General features: G+C 46.4%; 2 protein-coding genes across 6 annotated transcripts in view; one reads left to right on the top strand and one right to left on the bottom strand.

The window, feature by feature from the left end:
* The window catches only part of PGPEP1L (pyroglutamyl-peptidase I like), a 43,590-nt gene extending 42,349 nt beyond the window's left edge, over positions 1–1,241 (bottom strand). Inside the window, exon 1 of the mRNA XM_073882480.1 lies at positions 1,201–1,241. The gene's annotated coding sequence lies outside the window, so the exon portion shown is untranslated. The remainder of the gene's footprint in view (positions 1–1,200) is intronic.
* A 5,991-nt stretch (positions 1,242–7,232) lies between these two features.
* The window catches only part of FAM169B (Protein), an 89,180-nt gene continuing 70,972 nt past the window's right edge, over positions 7,233–25,440 (top strand). For 2 of the 5 annotated variants that reach the window (XM_025893277.2, XM_025893276.2), the window contains exon 1: positions 24,485–25,411. Coding sequence is in view for 2 of the 5 variants with exons in the window: in XM_025893272.2 (XP_025749057.2) it covers positions 7,238–7,313 (76 nt within the window). In the remaining 3 variants the exon portion in view is untranslated. Of the gene's footprint in view, positions 7,314–24,484; positions 25,412–25,440 lie in introns of those variants that run through there. The other 3 variants (XM_073882479.1, XM_025893272.2, XM_025893274.2) reach the window with 3 other exon arrangements.

Genomic DNA, 25,440 nt, shown 5'->3' with positions numbered 1-25,440 from the left:
TAGTTTTATAGATACAGTTTTTATGTAGTTTCATATATAAAAGTTTTATATAGTTTTTATATTTAAACTTTTATATAACTTTTATACATAAAAGTTTTATATACATATATATGTATATATATACACATATATAACTTTAATGTATAAAAGTTATATGTGTATATAGTTTTTTAGCTAAAAATACTTTTTTTTTTTAGAAAGCTAATAGGAGGTGGGGAGCCTGGATGGCTCAGTTTGTTAAGCTTTTGACTCTTCTCTTTTTATTAATTTATTTGAGAGAGAGAGAGAGAGAGAGAGAGAGCGCGCATAAGCAGGGGGAGGGGGAGAGGGAGAGGGAGAAGCAAACTCCCCGCTGAGCTGGGAGCCCGATGGGGGCTCTATTCCAGGACCTCAGGATCATCACCTGAGCCAAAGGCAGACTGAGCCACCCAGGCACCCCTAAGCATCCGACTCTAGAATTCGGCTCAGGTCATGATCTCAGGGTCCTGGGATCGAGCCCCGTGTGGGACTCCCCACTCAGCGGGGGAGTCTGCTTGAGATTCTCTCTCTCCCTCTCTCTCTACCCCTCCTCCTGCTCTCGCTCTCTCTCTCAAATAAGTAAATAAAATCTTTTAAAAAAAGAAGAAACCTGTCTAATAAGACGCACAAAAAAACATTCTCTTTCCCCATCTGGGGATGGCCATGAGAAGCTCTAGCCCAGGGAGACTGACAGAGCTCCTCCAGGGTCCCAGTGTTTCCCCAAGTTCAGAGTGCCTTGTATTAGAGGGTGTGGCCATGTGGTTCTGTCTTCTTAATTGGCCCCCTGATAGAAAAAAACTATACCACTCCCTTTAATTGGGATCACTGCCAAGGACTAGACTCCACCTGATGCCTTCCTGGGACACTGAACCAACAGCCATTCCTTTTAATTGGCCCCTGGTGTGGGCTGCAGGCTTATTTACAGCGGACAGCAGGTGGGAAGTGGCATTTGCCCCCAGTGACCTTCCCCTGCCTGCTCTGGGAGGCTGGGGCCACCTTGTTTTTGCAGGGATGCAGAGGGTATTGCATTACACCTTATTTTGAGATTAAAGTAGACAATACAGAAATCCAAGTTTGAAAGCAATTACCTAGTTTTTCTCACACTCCCTCAGGCATTGTGGGTGTTATATCAACTCCCCACTTTGGTGAGTGGCTCCCCTGGTTCAAGTTCATGTCACTTACTTAGCCCTTCTGTCCAGAGGGTTTTGCTTGCCCATCACAGTCATAAACAAATTAGGCCACTGGAAATGCCGGCATTTGTCGAGTTGGTTGCTGCTCCCATCAGACCCTGCTATCCACACTAGTGAGATCTGGGGAACTAACTTGTGTTTACTCATCACACCTGGAAACGTATCACACCTGGAAACAGACTTAACTGTTCAGACTGCCAGTTGTTAACAACGCTACTTTTCTGATAACGACACCGCAATTTCTGTTTTTAGTTTCTTCAGGGTTTGACGTAAGCCATGCTTCTTTTAACTTAAACTAGAATGTGTCCTGGAATTTTCACTTGCCCATAATTCACTTATTTTTCTTTGGTCATAAACTTTTCCCTAATTTTTCAATTAATAAAAGAGAAAGGGAGAGATGTAAAATATTTTTACTTAGCAACAGTGACATGTGTCTCTGATTGTATCCAACCCCACCTGGAAAAAAAAAACCCACACATTCTCATTCTCTAAAATGAAAACAACTCAGAGAAGTATGGATTTTGAGGTCTGACATCTGCACTTTTATTTCTTTTTCCATTGTGAAAACAAATGGTCTCTAACAATTGCTGATGTCAAACACAATCTTTAGGTCCGTGAAACACAGTAAGCCTGAGAATGAATAAGGCAGCTAAAGAGAGATGTTTTATTTAACAAAAAAGCACAGCGATCTTCCTTCTGAGTTAGATTCCCGAGAGGAAAATATTTGTAATCATGTTTGACTCTGGGATTAAGAGGGCAAGGTGCGACCCTCCCTCAGTGAACTGAAAAGCAAGCAACAGTACATACGGGTTCTCACCAGGGACGACAAATGCGGGCTGCCAAGATTATAATATCCCAAGACCTAAATATTTCGAGTTTTGAACCAAACATAAAACTTTGTGGGATTTGTTTTAAATTTCTCATTGGCAAGTTGTGACTTCCTGCTTAAGCAAGAAAAAGGATTAAAACGGTTTATTTGTCTCTGACATGAACAGCTCTTACAACACATTTTGTACACTTGATATAAATGAAATTTAATCAACCTGGTCAAATTCCTCTTGGGAGGTGGGGAGAATAAATCAGTCATCAAGACGCACTTGCAATTAAATAATAATAATAGTAATACGTCTCCTCTATGTCAAACATCTCTGCTTCCAGCTCAGCTACTTATGTCTACCATAAAATATAAAACTCACACCCAAACTGCCTCTTGTCAAAGCATTGACTGAATCTCGAAAAATGTCACTCTTCCAAGGTAGCCTTTGGGACTCCCTCAACCCCATTCTTTTGCTTTTTCCAGCTTAACTGTTCAAAAGGGGCCAAAACACAGTCTCTGTAAAGAGCTTCAAGTAACCATTGTGGGCCACAGGGTCTCTGTTGCAACTGTTCAAATCCGCCCTTGTAGCTTTCAACGTACTGTGGATAATATGCAAACGAGGGGGCGTGGCTGCGTTCCAATAAGTATGAATTTTGAGTACATATAATGCCCACGTGTCACAAACCATTACTCCTCTTTTGATTTCTTAAACTATTTACAAATGTAAAAACTATTTTTAGCTCACAGGCTGTACAAAACATAGGCGGAGGGCTGATTTGGGGCGTCGGCTGTAATTTGCCAGACCCTGCGCTAGAATACAATGTTTCTTCGTAGGAAGCAGGATATGTTGATGATAAAGTGACCTTATGGGATACGGGAACACATTTGTAGTTAAATGAGTGACGAGACTTGGTTAAAATCAAAATGAGGATTGAGCAATTCAGAATATTCCATATTCCATCACCCCCCCCACCCCGCCTTTTTTCTGCTTTCCCTTCTTTGTTAAGTTGGCCCGGTGTTGTTACAGGATTTTGTGTCCGCTTACTGCCCGTGGTTCTTAGTCATGCCGCTTTGAAGAATGAAGAGGTAGACCAGACGAAGAGTGGTGGACAGCAAAGCAAAGTTTATTGAGCAAGAGTATAAAGCTCCCGGAGAGGGATGGGGTACCCGAATGGGTTGCGCCCCCCCACCCCGTTCTAAGTTAGGGGTTTTTATGAGCTCTTTTGCAGAACTGTCTTACACAATCACAGTGTGCTGTGTCGTGCCAATCAGGGCTTTGGTCATGTATCTGTCTACCTATTAGGTTAATGTCCAGGTGCTGATGGTCTTTTTTTTTTTTTTTTCCTGACATCTGGGGGCTTAGGACTTAACTGTCCCTTGCCCCTGATATTGACAAGTGCTTTTGTGGTTACTGTCTTATTTTAGGACATTTTGCAGAAGTCATTTCTGCAAAGGCTGCAAAGCAGAATGTCAGTGTGGTCCTGTCTAAGCTGCAAAACAGGATGTCAGTGCTATTTTATTTTAGCAGTCCTGACTCCTTATTTTCTTGTTGGGGACCCTGGCCCTGACTACCTAACTACCCAACTGTCCAACTAATTCCTAACACTTAAATTCGAAGAGCATTCGGAATGAATGTGGCAAACAGTTTTGTGCTCAAAATTACAGTATTTATGGTTTTTACTAATATGGCATTGTTCACTGAAGCAGTTAGCAATAGATTTTTTTTTCTTGCCAGTTGACGTGCTATTGCTGGATTCCTAGGTGAGATTTGGCTCCAACACCCATGTAAGGAAGGACCCTAAAGCTGTATTTCACCTTTTTGCAGGTTTCTGACACCACATATGCATGTTTTTAACTTCCCTACTAAAGAATAGCTTTCAAATGCTCACGGCACTTGCTTATTTAAAAATGGAAAATTTTAGGGGCACCTGGGTGGCTCAGTTGGTTAAGTGTCTGCTTTTGGCTGGGGTCATGATCCCGGGGTCCTAGGATGGAGCCCCACATTGGGCTCCCTGCTCTGTGGACAGTCTGCTTCTCCCTCTCTCTCTGCCGCTCCCCCTACTTATGCTCTCTCTCAAATAAATAAATAAATAAAATCTTTAAAAAAAGGAAAACTTCAGACATTTACAATATTCAGAAACAACCATTTGAAACTGTTTTAAAACAATCAGAGAATTGGTATGTTAGAAACCACATTACAACGTTGGGATTATGTTCAATATCCCATGGGAAGTTGGTATAGAAAGATACTAGTTTGTGTAATGTCACCAAAGAATTGTGAATTAATAGCTTGAAAATTTGTGTTTTAAAATTTCTAGCAGTTTGCTATGATACATCACAAGGTACTATTTCCCCTACATTTTATAGGAGAAAGGTTTGTCTAAATTTTTCTTCTGTCTTACATTTTTTCCTTCCATTTTTGCTAAGCCTTGATCTGGTTTTTTCTTTCTTCTTTTTTCAGGACTACAGCTCCTTGACCAAAAAGTAACAACTGCTACAAGAGGAATTTGTTTACTTATGAAATAAAATCCAGTAGCTTGCTAGCCCTTATGTTTAAATACCGGATTTTTTTTTTCAAATTTCACAAATACCTTGGGAATGGCTAGAACAGTTGTGTGTGTGTGTGTGTGTGTGTGTGTGTGTGTGTGTGTGTGTGTGTTTTATAAAGATTTTTACTTATTTGAGAGAGAGCAGGGGGAGGGGCAGAGGGAGAGGGAGAAGTAGATGCCCTGCTAAGCAGGGAGTCCGATGCAGAACTCCATCCCAAGACCCCAGGATCATGACCTGAGCTGAAGGCAGATGCTTAACTGACTGAGCCACCCCAGAATAGTTGTGTTCTTAACACTGAAGAGATTCCCATGTAGATAAATGAGGCCAGAGGGAGGATGGGACTACCTCCTGGTTATAAGACAGAGCCATACTGAAAACACGCTCTAGGATTTTGTGGGGCCCCTATTTTCCAGTGTATATGTATAAATAATACATTTCCTCTCTTCGTGGTTAGGATTAAGGGCAATTTTAGTGTCAGAATGAGTGTGGAGTCACTGAAGGTTTAGACACCGGAAAACTTATTTATAGACAATCTGAGGGTCTACTTAGAAAATCTATGATAATTGACTTTAAAAATTATTAGACCTCATAAGAGTGGCAGGATATGAGACTGGCATATATCCAAGCCCATAGTTTTCTTGTGTACCAGCAATACCCAATTAGCAAGTATAACCAGAAAAAAGAAAAAGCCCAGTCATAATGGCCAACAAATATCAGAAATATGTAGAAATAAACAAAGCATAAGAACTCTACAAGAACTCTAGAACTTTAGCTCCCCTCCCCCCCCAAAAGACCTGAATAAACTTGGGTGTGCTTCTGTTCTTTGACTGGAAGACTCAAAACTTTAAAGATGTGAATACTATGTAAATTAATGTTCAAGGTAAGAAGCAATCTTTGCCAACTCCCAATATCCTTAACTACCTCACTGAATGTTTGCTTAGGAAGGGTTTGTCCTCCTCGATGTCCAAACACATGATAAAGCTGTGGTCATTAAGACAGTGTGGTATTGTAGTAGAAACAGGAAAAATGATCAATAAAAGAAGAGCCATAATGTATACAGGAATTTAATACATGATTTAGGAAATAATTTATAGTAATGGGGCAAAGAATGGGCCATTTGATGGTGTGGGATCAGATCTAAAGGTCAAAACAATAAAAATATTGTAAGCAAATGTAAAAGAATTTATTTTCTAATTTTGGGATAGTTGTAGCCTACCCAAGTGAGACAGAAAACCTGGAAACTATTAAGGAAAAGAGGGAGTATTTGACTAAATACCAACTTTGGGCACAGGTGTTTAATGAGAAACAGGGTAATTTTCAGTCTAAAATTCTTAATATTTTTTCTGAAGGAAGATGTATTCAGGTACTGAGTAAGGGACAGGTAGGGCTAGTTAAGGAGAGATTGGTAGGGGGCGATGGATCAGGCTCACAGAAATCCCAGAAATGCTGAGGTATAAGGACATCAGAGATGAGGGAACAAACCAGACTACCCTGCCCTGGGTGTCAGAGTGGGGGGGGGGGGGGGGGGGGGGGGACAGAGTTTTATTGAGCAAGGATCCAGAAAAAGCTCTCTGGAGTGAGAGGGGTCCCGGCAGGGTTGCCAATGCGGGCCTCCCCCAACAGTCTTTTTTTTTTTTTAATTTAATTTTATTATGTTATGTTAATCACCATACAGTCTTTTGTTTAGAACTGACCAGGGAGCTTGTGGCTTTATCATTCTTGTGATGTCTTGGTTTGAGTAAGGACTGGTGATAACATCTTTAATGGCTTACTTCTTCCTTGGGGTCTGGTTATTCTTTGTTGGTCACCATGTGACTGCCGTAAAAAAACAAGAACAACCCCCCCAACTCCCCCCACACCCCCTACCCCACCCCACCCTTGGGTCCAGAAGGACTGAGGATGCAGCTTGGGCAGCTGTCCTCAAGGGCCAATTTCAGAGCTGCCAACCAGAGAGCACGCACTAGTTGACTGACCGCAGACCTTTGGGTTCCAAGGCCATTGGCATTTTCAAACAACCCCTGCTCCATACCTCTCCTGTAAAAAACACCTTGAAACATGCCAAGAAGAAGAAATACTGGAGAAACAGCTGGCTGTCATTGAATTATGCTCGTTCAAGTTGAGTACAAGCCTGAACATTTAATCAATGAAAGTATTCCTTATCAGAAAAAATGGGCATATTACAGTCATCAGAAAAAATTTGAAATGGGCAGAACAGGTTATTGGCTGTCCTGCCTTATGTGTCATTCGTGGTCTTTGAGTTATTTTTAAACTGTGTAAATTTTCCAAAAAGGATAATGCAAATGATTCTTGTCCATGGAAATAGAAATTGCAGAAGGAAGTGAGAAGGGGCTCAGGAGAGGGGCACTGGCCATGGGGTGCTCTGCAAATAGTTTTCTCCTGCAAAGAATTAAGAAACTCCTCGGAGGTGTGTTGGACTGGCTTTGCAAACTGGGGAGTCAAGGTCGCTGGCTGGCGGTGAAGGCCCCAGGCAGGGGGCGGGGGCCGGGGGCTGGGCCAGCTCCGGGGAAGGAGCCGGGAGCCGGGAGCCGGGAGCCGGGAGCCAGGAGCCGGGGCAGCCCCGGGGGAGGGGCGGCTCAGCCTCGGAGCGGGGGCGGGGGCAGTCCCGGGCCGGGGAGGGGCGGGGGCGGGGAGGGGAAGGGAAATGGGGCAGCCCGAGGGGAGGGACGCAGCCCCGCGGCAGCCGAGCATGGAGCCTGAGGCCGCTCGCAGAGCCGCAGGTAAGTGGAGCCGCGGCCGGCCGGGCCCGGAGCCCGCTCACCTCCCTCGCTGGCCGCCGCGGTGGCCCCTCCCCGCGTGTCGGGTTTCAATGGCTGGGCTGGCCTGAGAGCTCGGGGCCCCAGCACTGCAAAACCAGACCGTAAACAGCGCGCCGCGGCCAGGAAACTTTCCCCGGAGTCCGCGCCAGGGCGCCACAAGCTGCGCACCTGTCGCCGCCGGGGAACGAGAAGGGCGGGAGGCCCGGGGCGTCGGCTGCGGGCGCTCACCCCCGGGAGGGGTTAGTACTGGAAGAGTCACGGTCACGGTCACGGCCACGGCCACGGCCCCGGCCCTCCGGCGCGTCTCCGGGGCCGCCCGGCATCCAGACCGCTGACCTGGGCTTGGCGAGCTCACCGCCTTCCCATAGCCTTGGTGGCCTTGTCTGTGAAATGGGAACCACACGGTGGAGGAGAAATCAATATAGCAGCTCGGGTTACAGCGGGCGCCTCTGCCCCCCGCCGCCCCCTTCCCGGCCTCTGTTTTGTCTCCGGGCATCTTGCGCGACGGGCGCGCGGCCCCCAGCTCAGCAGACCAGCGGGGGACTCTGGTTTTGAGGGCGCGCTCCATCCCTGCCCCCCATCCCCCGCTCCTCCCGCGATCCCCAGGAGGGGCCCTGCCCGGTCCTGTCTCCGGAGAACCAGGCAAAACGGTCCCATTTCTGACTCTGAAACGTGTGGAACAAATCCCCAAAGCGGAGGTCGCCAGTTCCGCAAAAGGAGTGTTTGCAAGGGAGCTGGCGTCCGGGGGTTGGATGCTGAGAAAATGCCTCTTTACCCACTGCATCTTCTTCCTCCCGCGGGGACCGGAGGCTGGAAGGGCCCCGCGGCCGGTACCTCTCGACCTCTGGTCGCCTACATGTCCAGGCCGGCCACGAGGCGCGCGACCACAGTTGACCAGCCCTGCCCCACGTGCAATCCAACCCCAGAATGGACGCTTTCTCCCGCCACACGTTTTTGTAAGGACAAAAAAAATCAGTCTTATTGAAGCGCCTCTGCTTTTTATTGGAAGCCAACAGGGGCAAATGACTGGTTTTAATGGCCTGCATTTAAAAGCTGTGACTTGGAGTTGTTTTCCCCAGATTTCGAGTGAGTTAAGGAGAGAAGGTGGCCACTAGCCAATTGTATGAATTTTTCATTCCTTGTGAAAGTTTTCACTGGTCTAGAGATTGAGAAATGGTTTTTCTCTGTTTTTAGAGAGGGCGGTGATACTGTTTCGTTTTTGATATCCCCCCCACTCTCCTTTCTGGAAAGTTGGTCGCCATGGTTGTGGGTAGGGAGCGCTGCTGCCAGTTTGTTTGAGAACTGGGTCAAGAAACACAAGTGGCTTGCTCTTCTGATCTCGTCCAACACATCCGCAAGATGGAGAGGATTTTGCCCACTTAGGGACTTACTGTACAGAGCTATTTCCTTTACGTTCAGCACTTAGTGGGCGCAGAGTTGCTCAATCCATACCGTCTCCCTTCCCTTCCTCCTCTGAGTGGTACCGTGAGTCGGAGAGTTCTCCCATCTATGGCCTTCAAGCTGTGCTTATCCTACCAAGTCTTTCTGTGTTTCATGGGAAAAGTCATGGGAACTTCATCTTCTGGGAAAGTGTAGTTGGCCTAACCGGTTTAAGGATTTTCCTGTATTTCTTTCAGCATTTGCTGTGGCTTTCATGGTTGCTGATGGACCAGAGGACACACAGTGGTTCCACATTAATCATTTCCACATGTGCTAGAGCCTAATGGGTTGGAGTTTTATGTAGCTGAACCATTGCCTGAGCTTTGATAGCCCATTTCCAAAGAGGGCTTGAGCAAATCATGTCTACGTCAGAATCCTTTATCCTTTCGCAAGGAAGCATTAAACTAAGACTGAAGCTTTCAGATAAGGCTGTGTCCCAGTCACCACTTTAGCCCTAACACGTAGGGAAAGGGCAGGTGACATTCCCATGGGAGTTGTGTTCTGTATCTAGGGCGCCACACACACACACACACACACACACACACACACACTCTCTCTCTCTCTCTCTCTCTCTCTCTTTCTCAGAGTTTGTATGTGTTTTTAATTTCTCTGATGCTGAAGACCCCTCTTAGGTTCCAGGAGCCCATCTGCTGCCATCATTTTAGCTTGGAGCATCCTGGAGAAGAAAAGGGAAGTCACACGTGATCTAGTTCTGTACTCCCCTCATTCTTCACCTTGAATTTCCCTCATCGGTAAGATAAGGACTTGACCTGCCTCAGAAGGGTTACCTGAGACCCTGTGCTCATCACAGCCGACTGCTGGGCCCAGAGTAAAAGTTAGGGTCCCTTCCAAGAAGGCCATTTGTTTTGCCCCCATCCCTTCTGTTTACACCCAAATTGAAGTGTTTGTGAGATATGCCTGTTGGATGATCTCCATTCAGTTTAGTGTTCCAGTTAAGAAAAGTTCGGGGTTGGACGGTTTGCACTGGTAATCAAGCAGAGCTTTATAGACAGGAAAGCAAGCAAGCAAGGAAAACTCTAAAGGATGGGTTGATGATGAAGCTTGGGTCGAGGGACCAGGGACAGTGGTGATGCCAGTGAAGGAAGCAACTTTCAGAGGGGGCAAACGTGAAGCAATCTAGACACAGTGATTTCAGAATGTTCCAGAACATGCCTCTCGTTGGAGGTAACTGAAGAGTTAGTCAGAAACACTAACTCCGGAGTGTGGGAAGAATCTAGAAAGGCCTAGAAAGCGCCTGCCCTGAGCTCTGTTGGGGACCCCGGGAGGCCTGGCGAGGGTGTCCCCTGGGAAGTGGGAGGAGGAGAGGGCTGAGGGCATGGCCTGAAGGCTCAGAGAGGGTGAAGTTCTGATATTATGAGACACGGACCCAGAGGAGGAGAGACCAGAAAGCAAAGAGGCCTCTGGCAGGGCCGGGTGCTGAGAGAGGCTGAGGCAGGTGCAGAACCTGGGTCTGCTCAGAAGTGGGTCAGGGCAAGGGAGAAGTAACTTGCCTAAGGTCACTTGCTAGGAAGTGGCAGGGTTGGGATTCACATGGGGGTGGTGGTAGTGGTCTGAGTCCACAGAGAAAGGAACCTGTCATGATGGTGATGTTTGATGTGGAACCCACCCCCCAAAAAAGAGTGTAGGCTCTGGAAGGAAGTACTCCATGAGCCAGTACCTAAGGGGCACCCTTCTTTAGGGAGGACCTCATATGAACACAAAACTTTAAAAAAATCAAGTATCCATCAGCCGTTTTGGATCTTCTCTAGGTTTTGAAGGTATAGAAGCGTTCCCATAGAGGCATGTGGCAGGTCTGAGTTTCTGGAAGCAGGGCCTCATTGGGCCAGGGGGCTGGGCTGGCCACTGGGACTCGTGTCATTGTCACTAAGTGCTTTCATGGCCCTTGGTGAGTCCCCATCCCTTCGTCAGGAAGGAAGGGAAAGGATGGGATGGTCTCTAAAAATCCACTTGGCCGTGAAGTTTGTCAGTTACTTCCCACCCAACCAGACTGTAATCTCTTTGAGGGCAGGACCTTCACTGATCTTTCTTCTCTAGTACCTTGCTCTTACCTGGCACATAGGAGCTACCTGAGATTTGAATGGAGAAATCATTTCCCCCAGGAGCTGGTGAAAGCTTTTGTTGGTTGTGTGGTTGTAGGATTACTGGGGAATTTTCTGCAGATTGGGGGTATCAGGATATGGCGTGATACACGCTGGCCTGCCATCTTTCGGGCAGAGTGCCCCTGAACAGTGCTCTGGTCAGTGTATCCCTTGGAATACCTTTCCAGGGTCCTGCTTGTCCTGGGAGACCCGGTTCTGAGCAGGTCCTCCTACAGGCTTGGGCATTTCATGTTACCTCCCCCACCCTTTGGCTGTGATTCCTTGCCATATAATGATATTCATGCTAGAGACGCTTCTCACTCGCCTTCAGTTCTAAACAAGGGCTGTATTATGTCTGTGTTCAGTGGGGATCTCCACTGCATGAAGCCAGACCAGAAATGGCTGGTGTTCTGACCTCCTGCCACGTCTTGGCAGGATGGAGTGAATGATCGAGTGGCCAGGACTCAGGCTGGGTGGTGGGAGGGCAGTGGGCACTGAGGTGTCGTCTTTCTGACCTTTGAAACCCTAGTCTGCTGACCGGCTGACTGGCCTTCGCTGGGTTCCTGACAGCAGTTGGCTCCTGTCTCCTCTGATGACATTCTTATTTGTAGCTCAGCCTTGGGAAATTCCAAACAGAGGATTGTAGAAAATGACTGTGTTTGCTGCTGTGGCATGTGGTATAGAAAGAGAAGTCAGGGCAAAATTCAAGCACATTTGTTGGTCAGATGCCCCCGGTGTCATGTGACTTTTAAAGTCAGGGTTGCTGGGTTGCAGGGCGTGGGGGGGGTGGCAGCTAAGACTGACTGTCAGTAGCAACTGAGGGTTGGGGCCTTTGAATAAGGCTCATTAGGATGTAACAGCTGTGGTTTGGAAATTCCATGCCTTTTAGTTCACCCATCCTCTGTTGTGGGTTTTCTTTTCCAAGGCCTGCGATCGGCAAGCTTGGGTCGGGGGGTGGGACACACAGCGTGTGTATGAATCCAAAGGCCACTGTCTGTTGACATCCAGGCATGCCGTTCCCACCCCACTCTGGCCCCTTGGGAGCTCTCGCACATCAAACCCTTTGCATTCCCCAGGCCCGGGCTGTGGTCTCATTTCCTACTTAACCCAGTACCTATTGTCTGTCCAGGCATAGAAACCATTTCCAGTGCTTCTTTGCTCCTCCAAAGCAGGGCAGCTACAGGGCCACTGGGACCCAGCTAAGGCAAGGGCTGGGGGACCCAGGGGAGTGCCAAGGGGGAGCTCCCATCCCTGCATGTGTTGGGGGCTCCCAAGGCCCAAAAATCTCTTCTAGACCGCTCGGTTTCCTTGACTTGCAGAAATTAAGATAAATGTGTTTTTCTTGGAAACCAAGTTTCTAACCACTACTCTTGAATTCCGTTAAGAGAGAGAGAAAGCTGTGTTCATTTCTTCATTGCATTTTGCTGAAATAAACCCTAATTGGAGTCCCTGAATATTTCACTCAGTGGTAAGAGCTTGAGAAGCTGATGTTGTGGAGACTTCCCCATTGCATAAACCTTCCTGTGGCGGTACCGTCCCTGTCCAGGTCTCTTCCGCTAGATTGCTACTTCGTGGACTATTATTATTATTTTTTAAAAGATTTTATTTATTTATTTGAGAGAGGGAGAGAGAGCACACAAATGGGGGGGTGGGGGGGAGAGGGAAAAGCAGGCTTCCCCCTGAGCAGGGAGCTGGATGCAGGGCTCGATCCCAGGACCCTGGAATCATGACCTGAGCTGAAGGCAGATGCCTAACTGACTGAGCCACCCAGGAGCCCCAACTTCATGGATTATTTTTGCTGAGTGTATGTATGCAGGTAGAGGGGTATAATGCCCAAACAGTGAATTATAGTTGGCAGTTCATTTTGACCTTTATGTCTTCCAACAAGTGATTTCTGTAAGGCGTGTGTATTGCTGACATTTGGGCTCTTAGAACATCTTGGAAAAAAATTATTTTAAGCTGTACAGAGAGAAAGGTATTGCTTTGTGTTTTTCTTACTACATGAACACTGAATAGAAATATTAAAATACTAAGAAATATTTGGGGTAATGAAACAAAATATATCCTTCTGCTAAGGCATAGTCTAGTTACTTGTTGATGAGTATCTATTGTTAATCATAACAATGAAATATGAATATCAACAAATCATCTTGTTTTCATTTCTTTTATATAGAGATCCCCTACCCCAACCCTTGCCCTAATTCTATTTCTTCTCTCTCCTATTTTGAAATAGGATACCTATGTTTCTATTCTTTGGGGGGCTAACTTAGAAATTTTAATATGCATGTTAACTCTAATTCTGGAATTAATGAATTTTAAACCTCTGGAATCATCTAAAGACCTTAGAGTGCTTTCATTTCACTTATTCCCTTCCCAGTTTATGTGCTGTTCCCAGTATGTAGCACCTTTGTTCTATGATGGTTTTTAATTTCCTTAAGTTAGATTTTTGTTTTGAATGGTCAGCACTGGCTTGGATTTCATCTGCTTGTATATTATTTTCTTTGCTCCCATTCCTCCTCCTTTTTTTAAAAAAGATTTTATTTATTTGAGAAAGAACAAGCGAGCAAGCATGGGTGGGGGGTAGGGGCAGAGGGAGGGAGAAGCAGACTCCCCACCAAGCAGGGAGCCCAACACGGGGCTCAATCCCAGGACCCCAGGATCACGACCTGAGCCAAAGGCCGAGGCTTAACCACCTGAGCTACCCACGTGCCCCTTCTCCCATTCCTTCTTAATTAACTTCCTCTTGAGGTTATTTTCCTTTCTCCTGAGGTATATCCTTTAGAAATAACTTTAGTGAGGATTTTCTGGTACCAAACTCCCTCAGGTTTTGTTTTTCTAAACATTTCTTTATTTGCCCATTTTCTTGGAAGTTACTTTTGCTAGGTGGAGCATGAAAGTCCTTTAAAAATGTTCTTCCATGATGTAGTGTTCCATGGAAGACTACATCAAAAACTAATGATGTAATGTATGGTGACTAACATAACATAATAAAATGAAGTTAAAAAAAATGTTCTTCCATTGTCATCTGACTGCCATAATTGCGGTGGAGAAGGCCACTGTCAGTCTACTTGGAATTGGAGGATCTGTCTTTGTCTTCTGGCTGCTTTTATGATCCTATTTTTGTGTTTGTTGTTTTGCAGATTGACCACAGTGTGTCTAGGTGGGTATTTCTCTCTCTCTCTTTTTTTTTCCTGCTTTGGGGATTGGTTGGGATTCTGGTGTCTGAGGATAGGTATCTTTCATCAGTTATGGAAAAATTTCAATCATTTCTTCAAATCTTGACTCTTGTTCATCCTATTTTCTCCTTCTAGAACCTCAGTTAAGATCATTCCTGGACCTTGTTAACCTACTTATCCTCTTTCTTAACCTGCTTATCATATTTTACACCTGTGTCCTTCTATGCTGCATTCTGGGTAATTTCTTCAGATGTATTTTCCAGTCCATGAGCTATTTAAGACATTCATTTCTAGAAGTTCTACTTTCTTTTTCCCTAGAATCTTATTGGTCAAACAATAATTTTGGCTCTTTACATTTCCTATTTAAATTTCTTTAGCCATATTTACTATCTTTATCTTCTATACTGGATAATTTCAACATCTACAGTCTTTGTGGGTCTGGTTTAGTTTGTGCTGACTCTGTTGTGCCTGTTTATTTCATGTTATGTTCAGAGATTTTTTTTTTTTTTCTTTAGCAATAGTAAAGTTTATTGAGTGATAGTACAAAGCTCCCGAAGAGGGAGGGGATCTGCGAGGTTCCGCAATTTTTGAAGTCGGGTCTGAATGACTCCAAAGCTGGTGACTTTCCCTCATGCTCAAACTTCACGGCCTGTGTGGCTCAGTACTGGGGAGATCTGACAGGGCGGCATCCTTTTGTGGGTGCTTCATCTGTCTTTTCAGAGGGGCTCATTTCATAAAACCTTAAGGAAAATACTTAGTATTTTAGAATAATGTACATCTTATTCTTTCTGTTGGCACGTGCATCGATTTTCCCCTTTGGAAAGAACTAGGATCTTAGCAGACTTAAGCTGCTTCCAATGTTAGCTTATAAATCTGTCACAAGTTGAAAACTCCCAGTAGAATTTCATTGACTTATGTGGAGGGGAGGGGTTAGAGTAGAAGGTCACCTTGGCCCCTCACCCCACACATCCAAATAACAGTTAGTTCTGCCATGTCTACCACATATCTGGCTCACACCTGCCATATCTTTCTTGTCATCGCCACTGCCTTCACTGATCCAAGCCATTGTCATTGCCTGCCTTAACCTGCATTGTCTTTGGTTTGGTTTCCTACTGCGCTGTGTTCTGGAAGAAGCAGTAAACACACACTCCAGCTATCACGCCCTGTTGGGGACCTTTCAGCAGCTTCCTCTTGCGTTTTCCTTGAAACGTGAAGTCAGGAACAAGGCCAGCGTCCTGTAACTTTGGCTTCTGCCCGCCTGCTTCCTGTGATTCCTGCCCTTCTTCCCTTGGCCAGCCATGCTGCAGGCACACTGGCTGACCTTTAGCTCTTGGAAAGGAGCTCTGCTCCTTTCTTCCTCCTGCATGTCTGGGGGGTCCTTGCCCGTGCTCTGCACAGGGCTGACATTTTATTCTTCAGTCCTCTGCTGAAAGGTTGCCCCCAGATCGAACTTCCCTAGTCATCCTGTCTCCTGTCTCCCCTTCCTTTCTCCTGCCATACCATGTGAGTGTTTAACTGTTTTTGTGTCTCCCTGACCAGGCTGTAAGTTCTATCAGTGCAGAGACTGTTTCTGCTTTTTTGCCAGAATATTGCCTGGCACTCCTAAATGATGGTCATGATGTTTTATGTTCCACATTTTAATAGCAGAAAATTTTGCAAACCTTGGCTGTGGGATTGATATTGAATGTGACCTGGGTCTGATTAGAACTCTTCCTAGGACCCTGGGGTATCAGGAAGACCTTGGTCTAAGTGGATGTCACTCTTGGTAGGGACCCTGGGAGCAGTTGTCATAGAGGCTTCATTCAGGCGTTACTATATTATTATTATTATTAAAAACTTGTGGAAGCTCTTTTTTTCCCTGCAAGCTTTAAAATGGCTTACCAAAAGGCAATGTACACTTTTGACTTCAGCCACCTCCCAGCCACTGCTCTCTTTGTTTGGAGGGTGGCTCAGCTGGACAGTGGGCAGAGATGGGCATCATTGCCCTGTGATGCAGGTTGTGTGAATGCATCCTCTGCAGGTAGCCCACTTAGGCCACACCAGCCTTGTCATTTAACCCCTTGTGAATTCATGTCCTTTTACTTCTCACACGGTTTTCAAAGTACATGTTAAAAAGTATGACGATAATTTTCAAAAGACTCGAATAGACCTTTCTCCAAAGAAGACATACAGATGGCCAGCAAGCCCATGAAAAGATGCTTAACATCACTAATCATTAGGGAAGCGCAAATTAAAACCATAATGAATACCACTTTGCACCCATTAGAATGGCTGTTATAAAAAAAAAATAAACTCCAACCCCCGACAAAACCAGAAAGTAACAAGTGTTGGTGAGAATGTGGGGAAATTGGAACTCTGATGCACTTCTGGTGGGAATGTAAAATGGTGCAGCCACTGTGAAAAACAGTATGGTGGTTCCTTAAAAAATTCAACATAGAATACCATACGATCCCACAATTCTAGTTCTGGGTATTTACCCTAAAAGAAGGGAAAGCAGGGACTGAAAGAAATATTTTAAATCCATGTTCATTGCAGCATTCTTTGCAATAGCCAAAAGGTGAAAGCAGCGTAAGTGTCCAACAACAGATGAGTGGATAAACGAAATGGCATTTTTACACACACACACACACACGCATATCCACACACATATCCACATATTATGTAATGTAATATTATTCAGCCTTAAAAAGGGTATTTTAAACAGTGCTGTGCTTAGTACTAGCTGCCATTTGGTGCTGATAAACAATGCGTGGCTCTTGACATGGTATAAATTAGTAAGCAGGGGCGTTGGTAAAGGCTGTGCTGGAAATCTTAAGATCTGCATTTGAGTCCAGCCCTACTACTAATTTTCTGATTTTTGAACTTCTGTTCCACATCTGAAAAATGGAGTTAGTGCTTTGTGTGCTTTATTGACTTCAAAGTGTTGACGTAAGTTTCAAACAAGCAAGGACTTGGGTGAAAGCCCTTTGTAAACTGGAAAACACTCTGCGAATGTAAGGTGTAAAAGGGTATATTTTAATGCAAGAACTCATTGTTAATATTCTAATACTTTTTCTCCCAGCTAGTACTTTTTTTTTTTAGTTTATTTTTTATCGTTTTAAGTAATCTCTATGCCCAATGTGGGGCTCGAACTCACGATCCCAAAATCAAGAGTCATGTGCTCTTGCAACTGAGCCAGCCAGCTGCTGGATAAAGTTTAGAAACTTTATCCACAGAGGCAGAATATAGCTCTTTTTTTCTTTTCAAATTTCTTTAATTTAAAACTGAGCTAGTACTGATTTTGACGCAAATAGTCATATTTGGTGTGTACCTCCTCATCTACTTTTTAGCTTTACACAAGAGTCCAGTGCCGTTATAAAAATGTAGCTACCTCGACACATTTCCAGTTACTGGGGAGTGACTGCCTTCTCCCTAAGTAAATAATTTTTTTGGGTTTAAGGTAAACCCATTCTTTTCCATCCATTCTCCTTGCGTGGTAGTCTGGGTGATGAGTCTAAGTTCTATGCCGTGTGTACAACTTAATCTAGAACTGGGTTGCGGAGACTAAGGACTGGTCTGTTTTCGACTCCCTTTGTTGCTTTGCCCAGGGCTGGGTATGCCAAATAGAAGCCGATTTTTTTTTTGCTCTTCTTCAGAGATATTATTGTTTGCAGTGTAATAGATGAACATAGAGGGATACGATTTTTGGGTAAGTTCGGAGAAATGTTATTCTGTGAGTAATGGCTAAAAGCATTACGTTGATGAAGAGTTATTTTTCTTCCTCTTGTTGCGTGCTGTGTGGTTTAGGGCTCTGGTTCCACTCTGGGCGGTTGCTCCCCACAGCATTTTCCCATCAACTCTAGAGCCGCCATTAATGGTGGTGTCATTGACACTGGGGCTTGGTATATTGGCACCTGAGCATGTACCAAAGCTGCCTTCCTTCTCAGTAAAGGTTAGACAAATATGGCACTGTAATGATGGCCACATGGCATAGAGGGCTGGGGTTCAGAGATGAGGGAGGCCTGAGCTTCCTGCAGTTGTCACAGTGAGGACCCCTCTTCTGTTACCATTCATAAGGAAGCATATATGTGAGATGCTGTTTCATCCCGTCTGCCCCAAACAGGGCACGCTTGTCCCCCAATGTGACACCTCTTTGTATGCAAAAGGAACAGTATGTTTCATTCCCCCCTCATATCCTTTTGAATGATGCAGGGGGAAAGATAGTTTTATCTTTGTATCATTTGCCTAACAGGAAGGTGCACCAATGCTCAGATTACAAGACCTTCATATTAGAAGCAATTAGGATTACATAAACCTTTGTGTGGGTGGCACATAAAGTCATTTGCATATTTTACCATCTTAGATTTGGGACAAGTGATTTATTCTCAGCCAAGGCAATGACAAGCTGCAAGTGGGCCAATACTAAATATGTGATAACAGAGAGGGCGCCTGCGTGGCTCAGTTGGTTAAGCAACTGCCTTCGGCTCAGGTCATGATCCTGGAGTCCCAGGATCGAGTCCCACATCGGGCTCCCTGCTCAGCAGGGAGTCTGCTTCTCCCTCTGACCCTCTTCCCTCTCGTGCTCTCTGGCTCTCATTCTCTCTCTCTCAAATAAATAAATAAAATCTTTAAAAAAATATGTGATAACAGAGAGACAGGCTCCCTGTCAATTACTGGGGAACGAAACCTTCCTGCCACCACCTGCAGACCTTTCCCCAGCGTGCCTCTGTTCCCTGACAATTGTGCTCATCTGCTCAAAAAATTCTAACATACTCTACATTCTGGCTTCCAACTTTTCTTTTTTCAATTCTTTGCTAAGAATACTTTGGCAATCAGATGCTCTTCAAAACGAACAAAAATATCCAAGTGTGTGTTTGCTTCACCTTCTGTTTTCTACTCCTTTCTGTAGACTGTCGCACCGCCGACACGGTGGCCCCCTTGCTGGGTGGGCCATTGGGCTCCAGGCGTTTGCATCTTTGCTGCCTCAGAGTGATGCTTCCTCCTGCCCTGATGTTCCTCCAAAACACTCTTCTCTGAGGTGTGCTTGTCACCTGTCAGTTAGTGTTCTGGGACCAGGGGTCCTTGGTTAAGTGAGTTTGGGAAATAAATGCTAGATTTTTTCAAAAAAGATTTTATTTATTTATTTGAGAGAGCGAGAATGAGAGAGAGAGAGAGAGAGAGAGAGAGAGAGCACATGAGAGGGGGAAGGGTCAGAGGGAGAAGCAGACTCCCTGCTGAGCAGGGAGCCTGATGTGGGACTCGATCCTGGGACTCCAGGATCATGACCTGAGCTGAAGGCAGTCGCTTAACCGACTGAGCCACCCAGGCAGCCAATAAATGCTAGACTAAGCGAACCCCACTGCTTTAGGATTTCTAAATGTTCTACTTGCTGATAGGCATGGGGAACTCCCGGGAGTGAGTTCTAGGTGCCCCGGCAGACCTCCTTTTTTTTTTTTTTAAGATTTTATTTATTTTACTTATTTTAGAGAGTGTGAGCATGCAGGGTGGGCTGAGGCAGAGAGAGAATCTCAAGCAGACTCCCTGCTTGAGTGTGGAGCCCGACAAGGGGCTCGATCCCACAACCCTGAGATCATGACCTGAGTCAACATCAAAGAGTCGGACGCTTAACCGACTGAGCCACCCAGGCGCCCCTAAGTGCCACTGCGGACCTCCTTTTTGAAACATGCTGGCCTTGGAAGCCCTGTTCACAGCCTATCTTATGGATGTGCTTGGGAAAAGGCTGGAATGGCATGAGGAGAGTCATCCTGCTGGCTGTACAGACTTGGATTCTTTGATAGGAAGTAAATGCCAGGCAGTGTTTTGCACACCTGTGGGTATTTCTCGCAACCGGTTTCCCCCTGCTCTCTGGAAGTAGAGTGTTCCCATGAAACCTCTCGTAAGCTGGAACCATGTAAAGAGAAGAATCGGTTACCATTAATGTACACGGAAAAGGTTTTGAGCATGCCTAGACCCACAACTAACCTGTCTTAGACTTGTCTGATAGCTTAGGATGCATCTTGCTAAGGGATACATAAAATAAATCGAGATAAAGGGCAGATGCTCACGGACACTGTTCAGAGTTCTGGGAGCTTAGCTTGATGCGTGATTAGTTCCTGGGGAAGGAGCCTGTCAGGACCACGTTCAGGGCTCAGCTGTGCAGTGTGTCTATAAGGGCTCACTGCAGAACTGACGCTCAACACTATTTTTGCTTTTCACTTTTATCATCAAAGCAAAAGTCCTCTTTGGATTTCTTCAGTTAGTGAAAACAGGGAGCTCTTTCATAAAAGCAAAGTGGTGTCATTTGAACTTTTGAAAAGTGGGGGATACCAGTATATGCAACAACCCTCCTTTTTTTTTTTTTTAGTTAAACATAGTCATCCTTTAAGTTAAAAGTAGTTCTTAGTTTGAAGGCATCCTGTGGTGTGGTGAAAGCTTTGGAGGCTCAAGATGAAGTTTGCATTTGTGAATATGGAATTTTTCTTAAGACTTTATTTATTTATTTGAGAGAGAGGGAGAGAGAGCACAACCAGGGGGCGAGAGGGGCAGAGGGAGAGGGAGAAGCAGACTCCTCACCGAGCAGGGAGCCTGACTCAGGGCTCGATCTCAGGACCCTGAGATCATCACCTGAGCCGAAGGCAGATGCCCAACCACCTGAGCCACCCAGGTGCCCTGTGAATATGGAGTTTTAAAGCATACAGCTCAAAGGCACACAGCTCTGGGATTGCACTGTGTGGTAAAACATGTTTCTCTAGAAACGGGGAACCTGATGGATTCCTGGTCCGGAATTCTGAGCACCTGAGGTAGCATTGACGAATCTTCTCCCTTTAGGGGCTGCCCTTACAGCCTTGGGTGTGTAGAACATGTGGGTTCAGAACTCCACAGACCCTTCTTGCAATATGCCTTGGTGTCTCCTGGTGCTCTCCTCTCTCTGGTTACAAACTAGTCTCCAAGTTTCCTGCTAAGTCCCAAATTAGTCACTTAATCCCCTTTGGCAGTTTCTTCTATAATATGCATTCTTTCTTATAAGTTCCTTTCAGAAGAAAATTGATTTGTGAGGGAAAAGCAGACCACTGGTGTGAAAAATAAAGAAAAGCAAAAAAAAAATTCTATATTAGGAATATCCACCCTTAACCATTCTTGAAAAATAAAAGTAGAATACTACCTTATAATTTTGTGTCCTTGAGATTTTTTTCACATATTATGAGCAAGAGTTGTTCTTAACTGTAATTCAAGAATGACAACCCACATGACTACAGAAAAATCAAGTGATTACAGTCAGCTTTTCCAGTGACATATTGCCTTGTAGTTAACTGATGGATAGACAGAGGCTTTCCTTGAGGTCAAAATTCTCAAGAGCGGGGCTAGTAAAATTTAAAATATCTATTAATGTTTCTCCTAATAATAGCCCCATATGAGAAATATCTCACTTTGCTAAAATAAAAGAACTTTGCTCATCTTTGTGGTGAGGTAGTATTTGGAGAGAATATTCTGCAAGTGATACTGAATGACTGGCTAAGTGCACAGCATTGACCTCTTTCAGGGTTTTCATTAATTGGCATTGCTGTTTATATCGGGAGGACCAAAAAGTGCTGGGAAGGCCCTAGAGCATTAGGCTTTGCCGGACTGAGCAGCAGGGGCTGACCCAGTAGAGGCTGTGGCTGATGGACACTGGGTGACAGGCCGTGGCTCAGTGGGACACCATTCATGCTGCCCTAGGAACTGGAACTTTGGTACAAAGATCCTGACTGATTTAAGTATTTTCCCTAGAAGTAGGCTTTACGAGGTACCACTTGGTTGTCGTTCTGGTGACTACAGCAAACACATGCTTAAAGTGAATTCTTAAATTGGGGGCTCGTTTGGGGATTTCATTTTCTTTACAGTCTGCAATGAATTATCATTTCAACTGTGTGCCTTTTTCATAAAAGCATTTTACATTGTACTGGAAAGATTACATTCTTTTGGCTTTGGAAAAATATTTCCTGTTCAGCTCAAGCCATTAAAGCCTGTAAGCATTTCACATCTGGAAGCCCCTGCCCAGAGTCCGCGTTCCATCCTGAGCGAGGGGAGCGTGGCCGCCCAGCTCAGCTCCAGAGCGCATGCGTAAAACACCCCAGACTTGTTTACTTCCTGGAGGCCTCTGGGCACTGCCCAAGTGTGCCCTTGCGGTTGGGGGTGGGTGAGGGAGTGGGAGGCTTCCTTCCTCTTGGGGTCGTGTGTGTGTGTGTGTGTGTGTGTGTGTGTGTGTGTGTGTGTAGCACGCACGCGCCTCCTGGGCTGGAGAGGGAGTCTGTCTTCCTGCCAAGTTGGGGAGGGGTCTTTCTTCCTCTGGAAGGGCAGGGGTTCCCTTTCCCAGCGGGCATTGGATGCTCCCCCACCTGCCTTAAGCACTTCCTTTGTTCCTTCCCACCCAGATTTCCAGAAAACAAACCCAAACATTTTGTGTGTGAAAGCAAAGCTGTTGGAGCTTTTCTAATGGGGGATTTCCCCCGCTCACCCCCCACATACCGAGGAGTGCTAATTAAACCCCAAAGGGCTGAAGAATTGAGCTCCCCTCCACTAGGCTGATTTGCCTGCCCCAGGACACTTCTTAGGAGTATGGGGTCCGAGCCCAGCTTGGAGGTTATTTAAAGGGGAACAGGGCATGGGTGCTGCGTTGTTCTGTGAGTGTTGAGATGTTTGTAGCTGCCCTCCACTTCCCAGAGGGTTAATCTGTACCTTTTAGGGCCCTGCTCCTAAGGGCCTGATTCTTGTGGGCTTCCTGCTGAGAAGTTCCCCCCCACCCCCCCTCCTGCCTCTGCCCAGGGCCAAGGGTGGCCTGGGGTTACTGTCCAAGGAGTTCTCTGAGGGGGGGGGGGGTCTCACAGCATGTGGAACCAGCAGGGGAAATGATTTCATGGTGTTCAAGGAGCAAAACACATTCATTGCATTTCTCCTGACCACATGCGACCAGAACTGATGCCAGGTAACCCTTGGCAGCCTGTAGGAGAGCCCTGCAGGAGCCTTCCCGGGCCCCTCTAGGAGCACCCAGGCTTCTGGGCCCTGTGGCCATGGTGAGGTGCCCCCTCTCCCAAAGCCCTGAAGACCACAGTGTCCTCCCTGACCCCTGTCCCAAGGGGCCGAGTTGGGCTTCTCAGTGGAGCTGGTGGATGCAACTGTTCTGGGAGTCCCAGGCCTCACCAGAGGGCACTCGAAGCCCTGGGGCTGACAAGCATCTCTTCTCAAGCATCTCTCCTCGAGAAGCACCGCAGCAGAGAGTATAAACTGGGGGCGGGGCATCTTGACTCCCTCCTGGGGGCAGTTAGGGAACCGTGGTTATTCAAGCTGCTTTCATGGGGCAGGCATGCAGCCTGAGCTGGGTGCTTCAGGGTTGAAGCAACCCTCTTTCCCGTTTGATCTTCTTAATTTATTTGAATGTGCACAGGCTTTTTTTCATACCTGCGGGAAGCCACTTGACTTTCTAGAAGAATGAATAGCAGTTTGAAGGAAGAGCCCAGCTGACCACCTACCCAAATTTCCTAAGTGCTCAGTGTGGGAAAGGCCTGCGGAGGGGTCTTCCGTGGCAGGGTGGGAGAGGAGAGAGGCACGTACACAAGGTGCTCTGAGGAGCGCTCCGTGTTCCTGGGTTCGGAGAGGGTGGGGTGAGCCTGCCTCTCTTGCCCCCCCCACCCCCCCGAGTTCCTGTGTGTGCGGCCTCGAGGGAGTGGGGAGGCGGCAAACGGATTCATTCCCATCCTAAGCTGAGCTGGGATTCGAACATAGGACTCGGTGGTGTCCCTGAGCCCTTGCCTTTTGGGGCTCCAGGAAGGCTTCTGGGAGTGCTGGTGTCTGAGATGGGCCTTGAGGATGTCAAGATACAGGGAGTGGGGTGCAGGGGCATAAGAGCCTCTTGGGTGCTGTGAGGGGGAGGGGGCGTGGGATTCTGGGGGCCTTCTGGGCTGGGTCACTCACATAATCTGAGTGTTTTGCACAGATCCTGAGCTCAGCCCTGCTGCTGACTGGCCAAGCATTCTTCTCTTGGCCTTAGTTTCCTCATCTGCAAATGGGGGTGAAGCCAATGCATTGAGATATGGTGTGGGGAGTGCTCAGCATCCTGCTGGACCTTGGCCCCAGGGAACCCAGCCGGGTTATTTTGGTTGGTGGCCAGTGGAGGGTGGACAAGCAGGAGGAGTGAGGCTAAAGGCTGTTGTGAGCAGCTGAGCGTCAGGACTAAGGATGAGCATGGAGAGAGGTGAGGCAGGCTCGTCTTGGTGACAGGTTTGAAGTGGACGCTGAGTTAGGAGCCAGGATTCCAGTCTGGATCCATCTGGCCCCTGCGCTCTAGGCTTGGAAGGCCCAGTAAGGAGTGCGGGGGGGGGGGGGTAGAGTTTTAACCTGGTGCTCTGTCCTCCGTGTTGGGGGGGGGGGGGCTTCTGTGTGCATGGTGAGGAGTCTGGGCTTCTTTGGCTGTGCACATATGTGGGTGTCTACAAGCGTGTGCCTGTCACAGCAGAATAAGTTGGCTAGACAGACATACAGCTCTTTATAGAGAGGGAGAGATCCCAGAGTTCATCATTGACTTATTTCATTGTCATCAAGAGGACTGTTAATTCTTTGTCTTTATTTGAAACATTTGAATCTGTGCATTTATAGTTGTCATTTTTTGGGACACATTTTATCCTCAAATACTTTAAAAAAAATCGAATAGTGGGAGAACATATTTGCTCAGCGATTTGTCACTCTCTGTGTGTGCCCATGACGTGTTCAGCGTGTCAAGCCCCGGGGCAGGAGGTGGGCTTATGCTTAGGTGGGGGTCTTGTCTGCAGCTGCTCTGGACGTCCTCCCTTTTCCATGAGTGTTTCCCCCAGTAACTCGTCTAATGCAGTAACACTCACACGAGCAAACTCCTTAGACTGGAGACTTGAACCCTTTTGCTGCTAACAATAGCCTCTCTTTCCTGAAAAGTGGCTGGCAGGAAGGAATGGAAACTCACAAAATAGGGAAGCCCCTATTTCTGTGAGTGAAGGCTTATCTTTCTTGAGGTGGAGGACGGGGAGGATCAAGTGGCCCTTTCGGCAGCCTCCCCCCATAGGAGGCCCAGAGCCGAATCAGAGGCAGGATCCACAGAAAACGGGGGACCGCAGAGCCCCCTCCCACTTGGGGACATACCATCCCGAGGCCGGCCAGCATCTCAGGGGAAAACTAACCACTGCTTCTGAGCTGAATTGGATGCTATCAATTTGGATGATTCTTCGAGGATATAATTTTCCTCTACAAGTGTGAGAACAAGAAAGAGACACCGAGGAAGAGCCAAGGGGAAACTTGCAAATGAATATGTACAATAAATAGTCTCCCTGTGTATGGACATGTTTGCAGTTCCTACCAACAAGTAAGTACATTTTAACTCTTGACATAACA

The sequence above is a fragment of the Callorhinus ursinus genome, unplaced genomic scaffold (genome assembly GCF_003265705.2).
Source record: "Callorhinus ursinus isolate GAN/ISIS: 27379988/994484 unplaced genomic scaffold, GSC_fseal_2.0 scaffold47, whole genome shotgun sequence".
NCBI lineage: Eukaryota > Metazoa > Chordata > Mammalia > Carnivora > Otariidae > Callorhinus > Callorhinus ursinus.
This window is presented reverse-complemented; position numbering and strand designations above follow the sequence as displayed.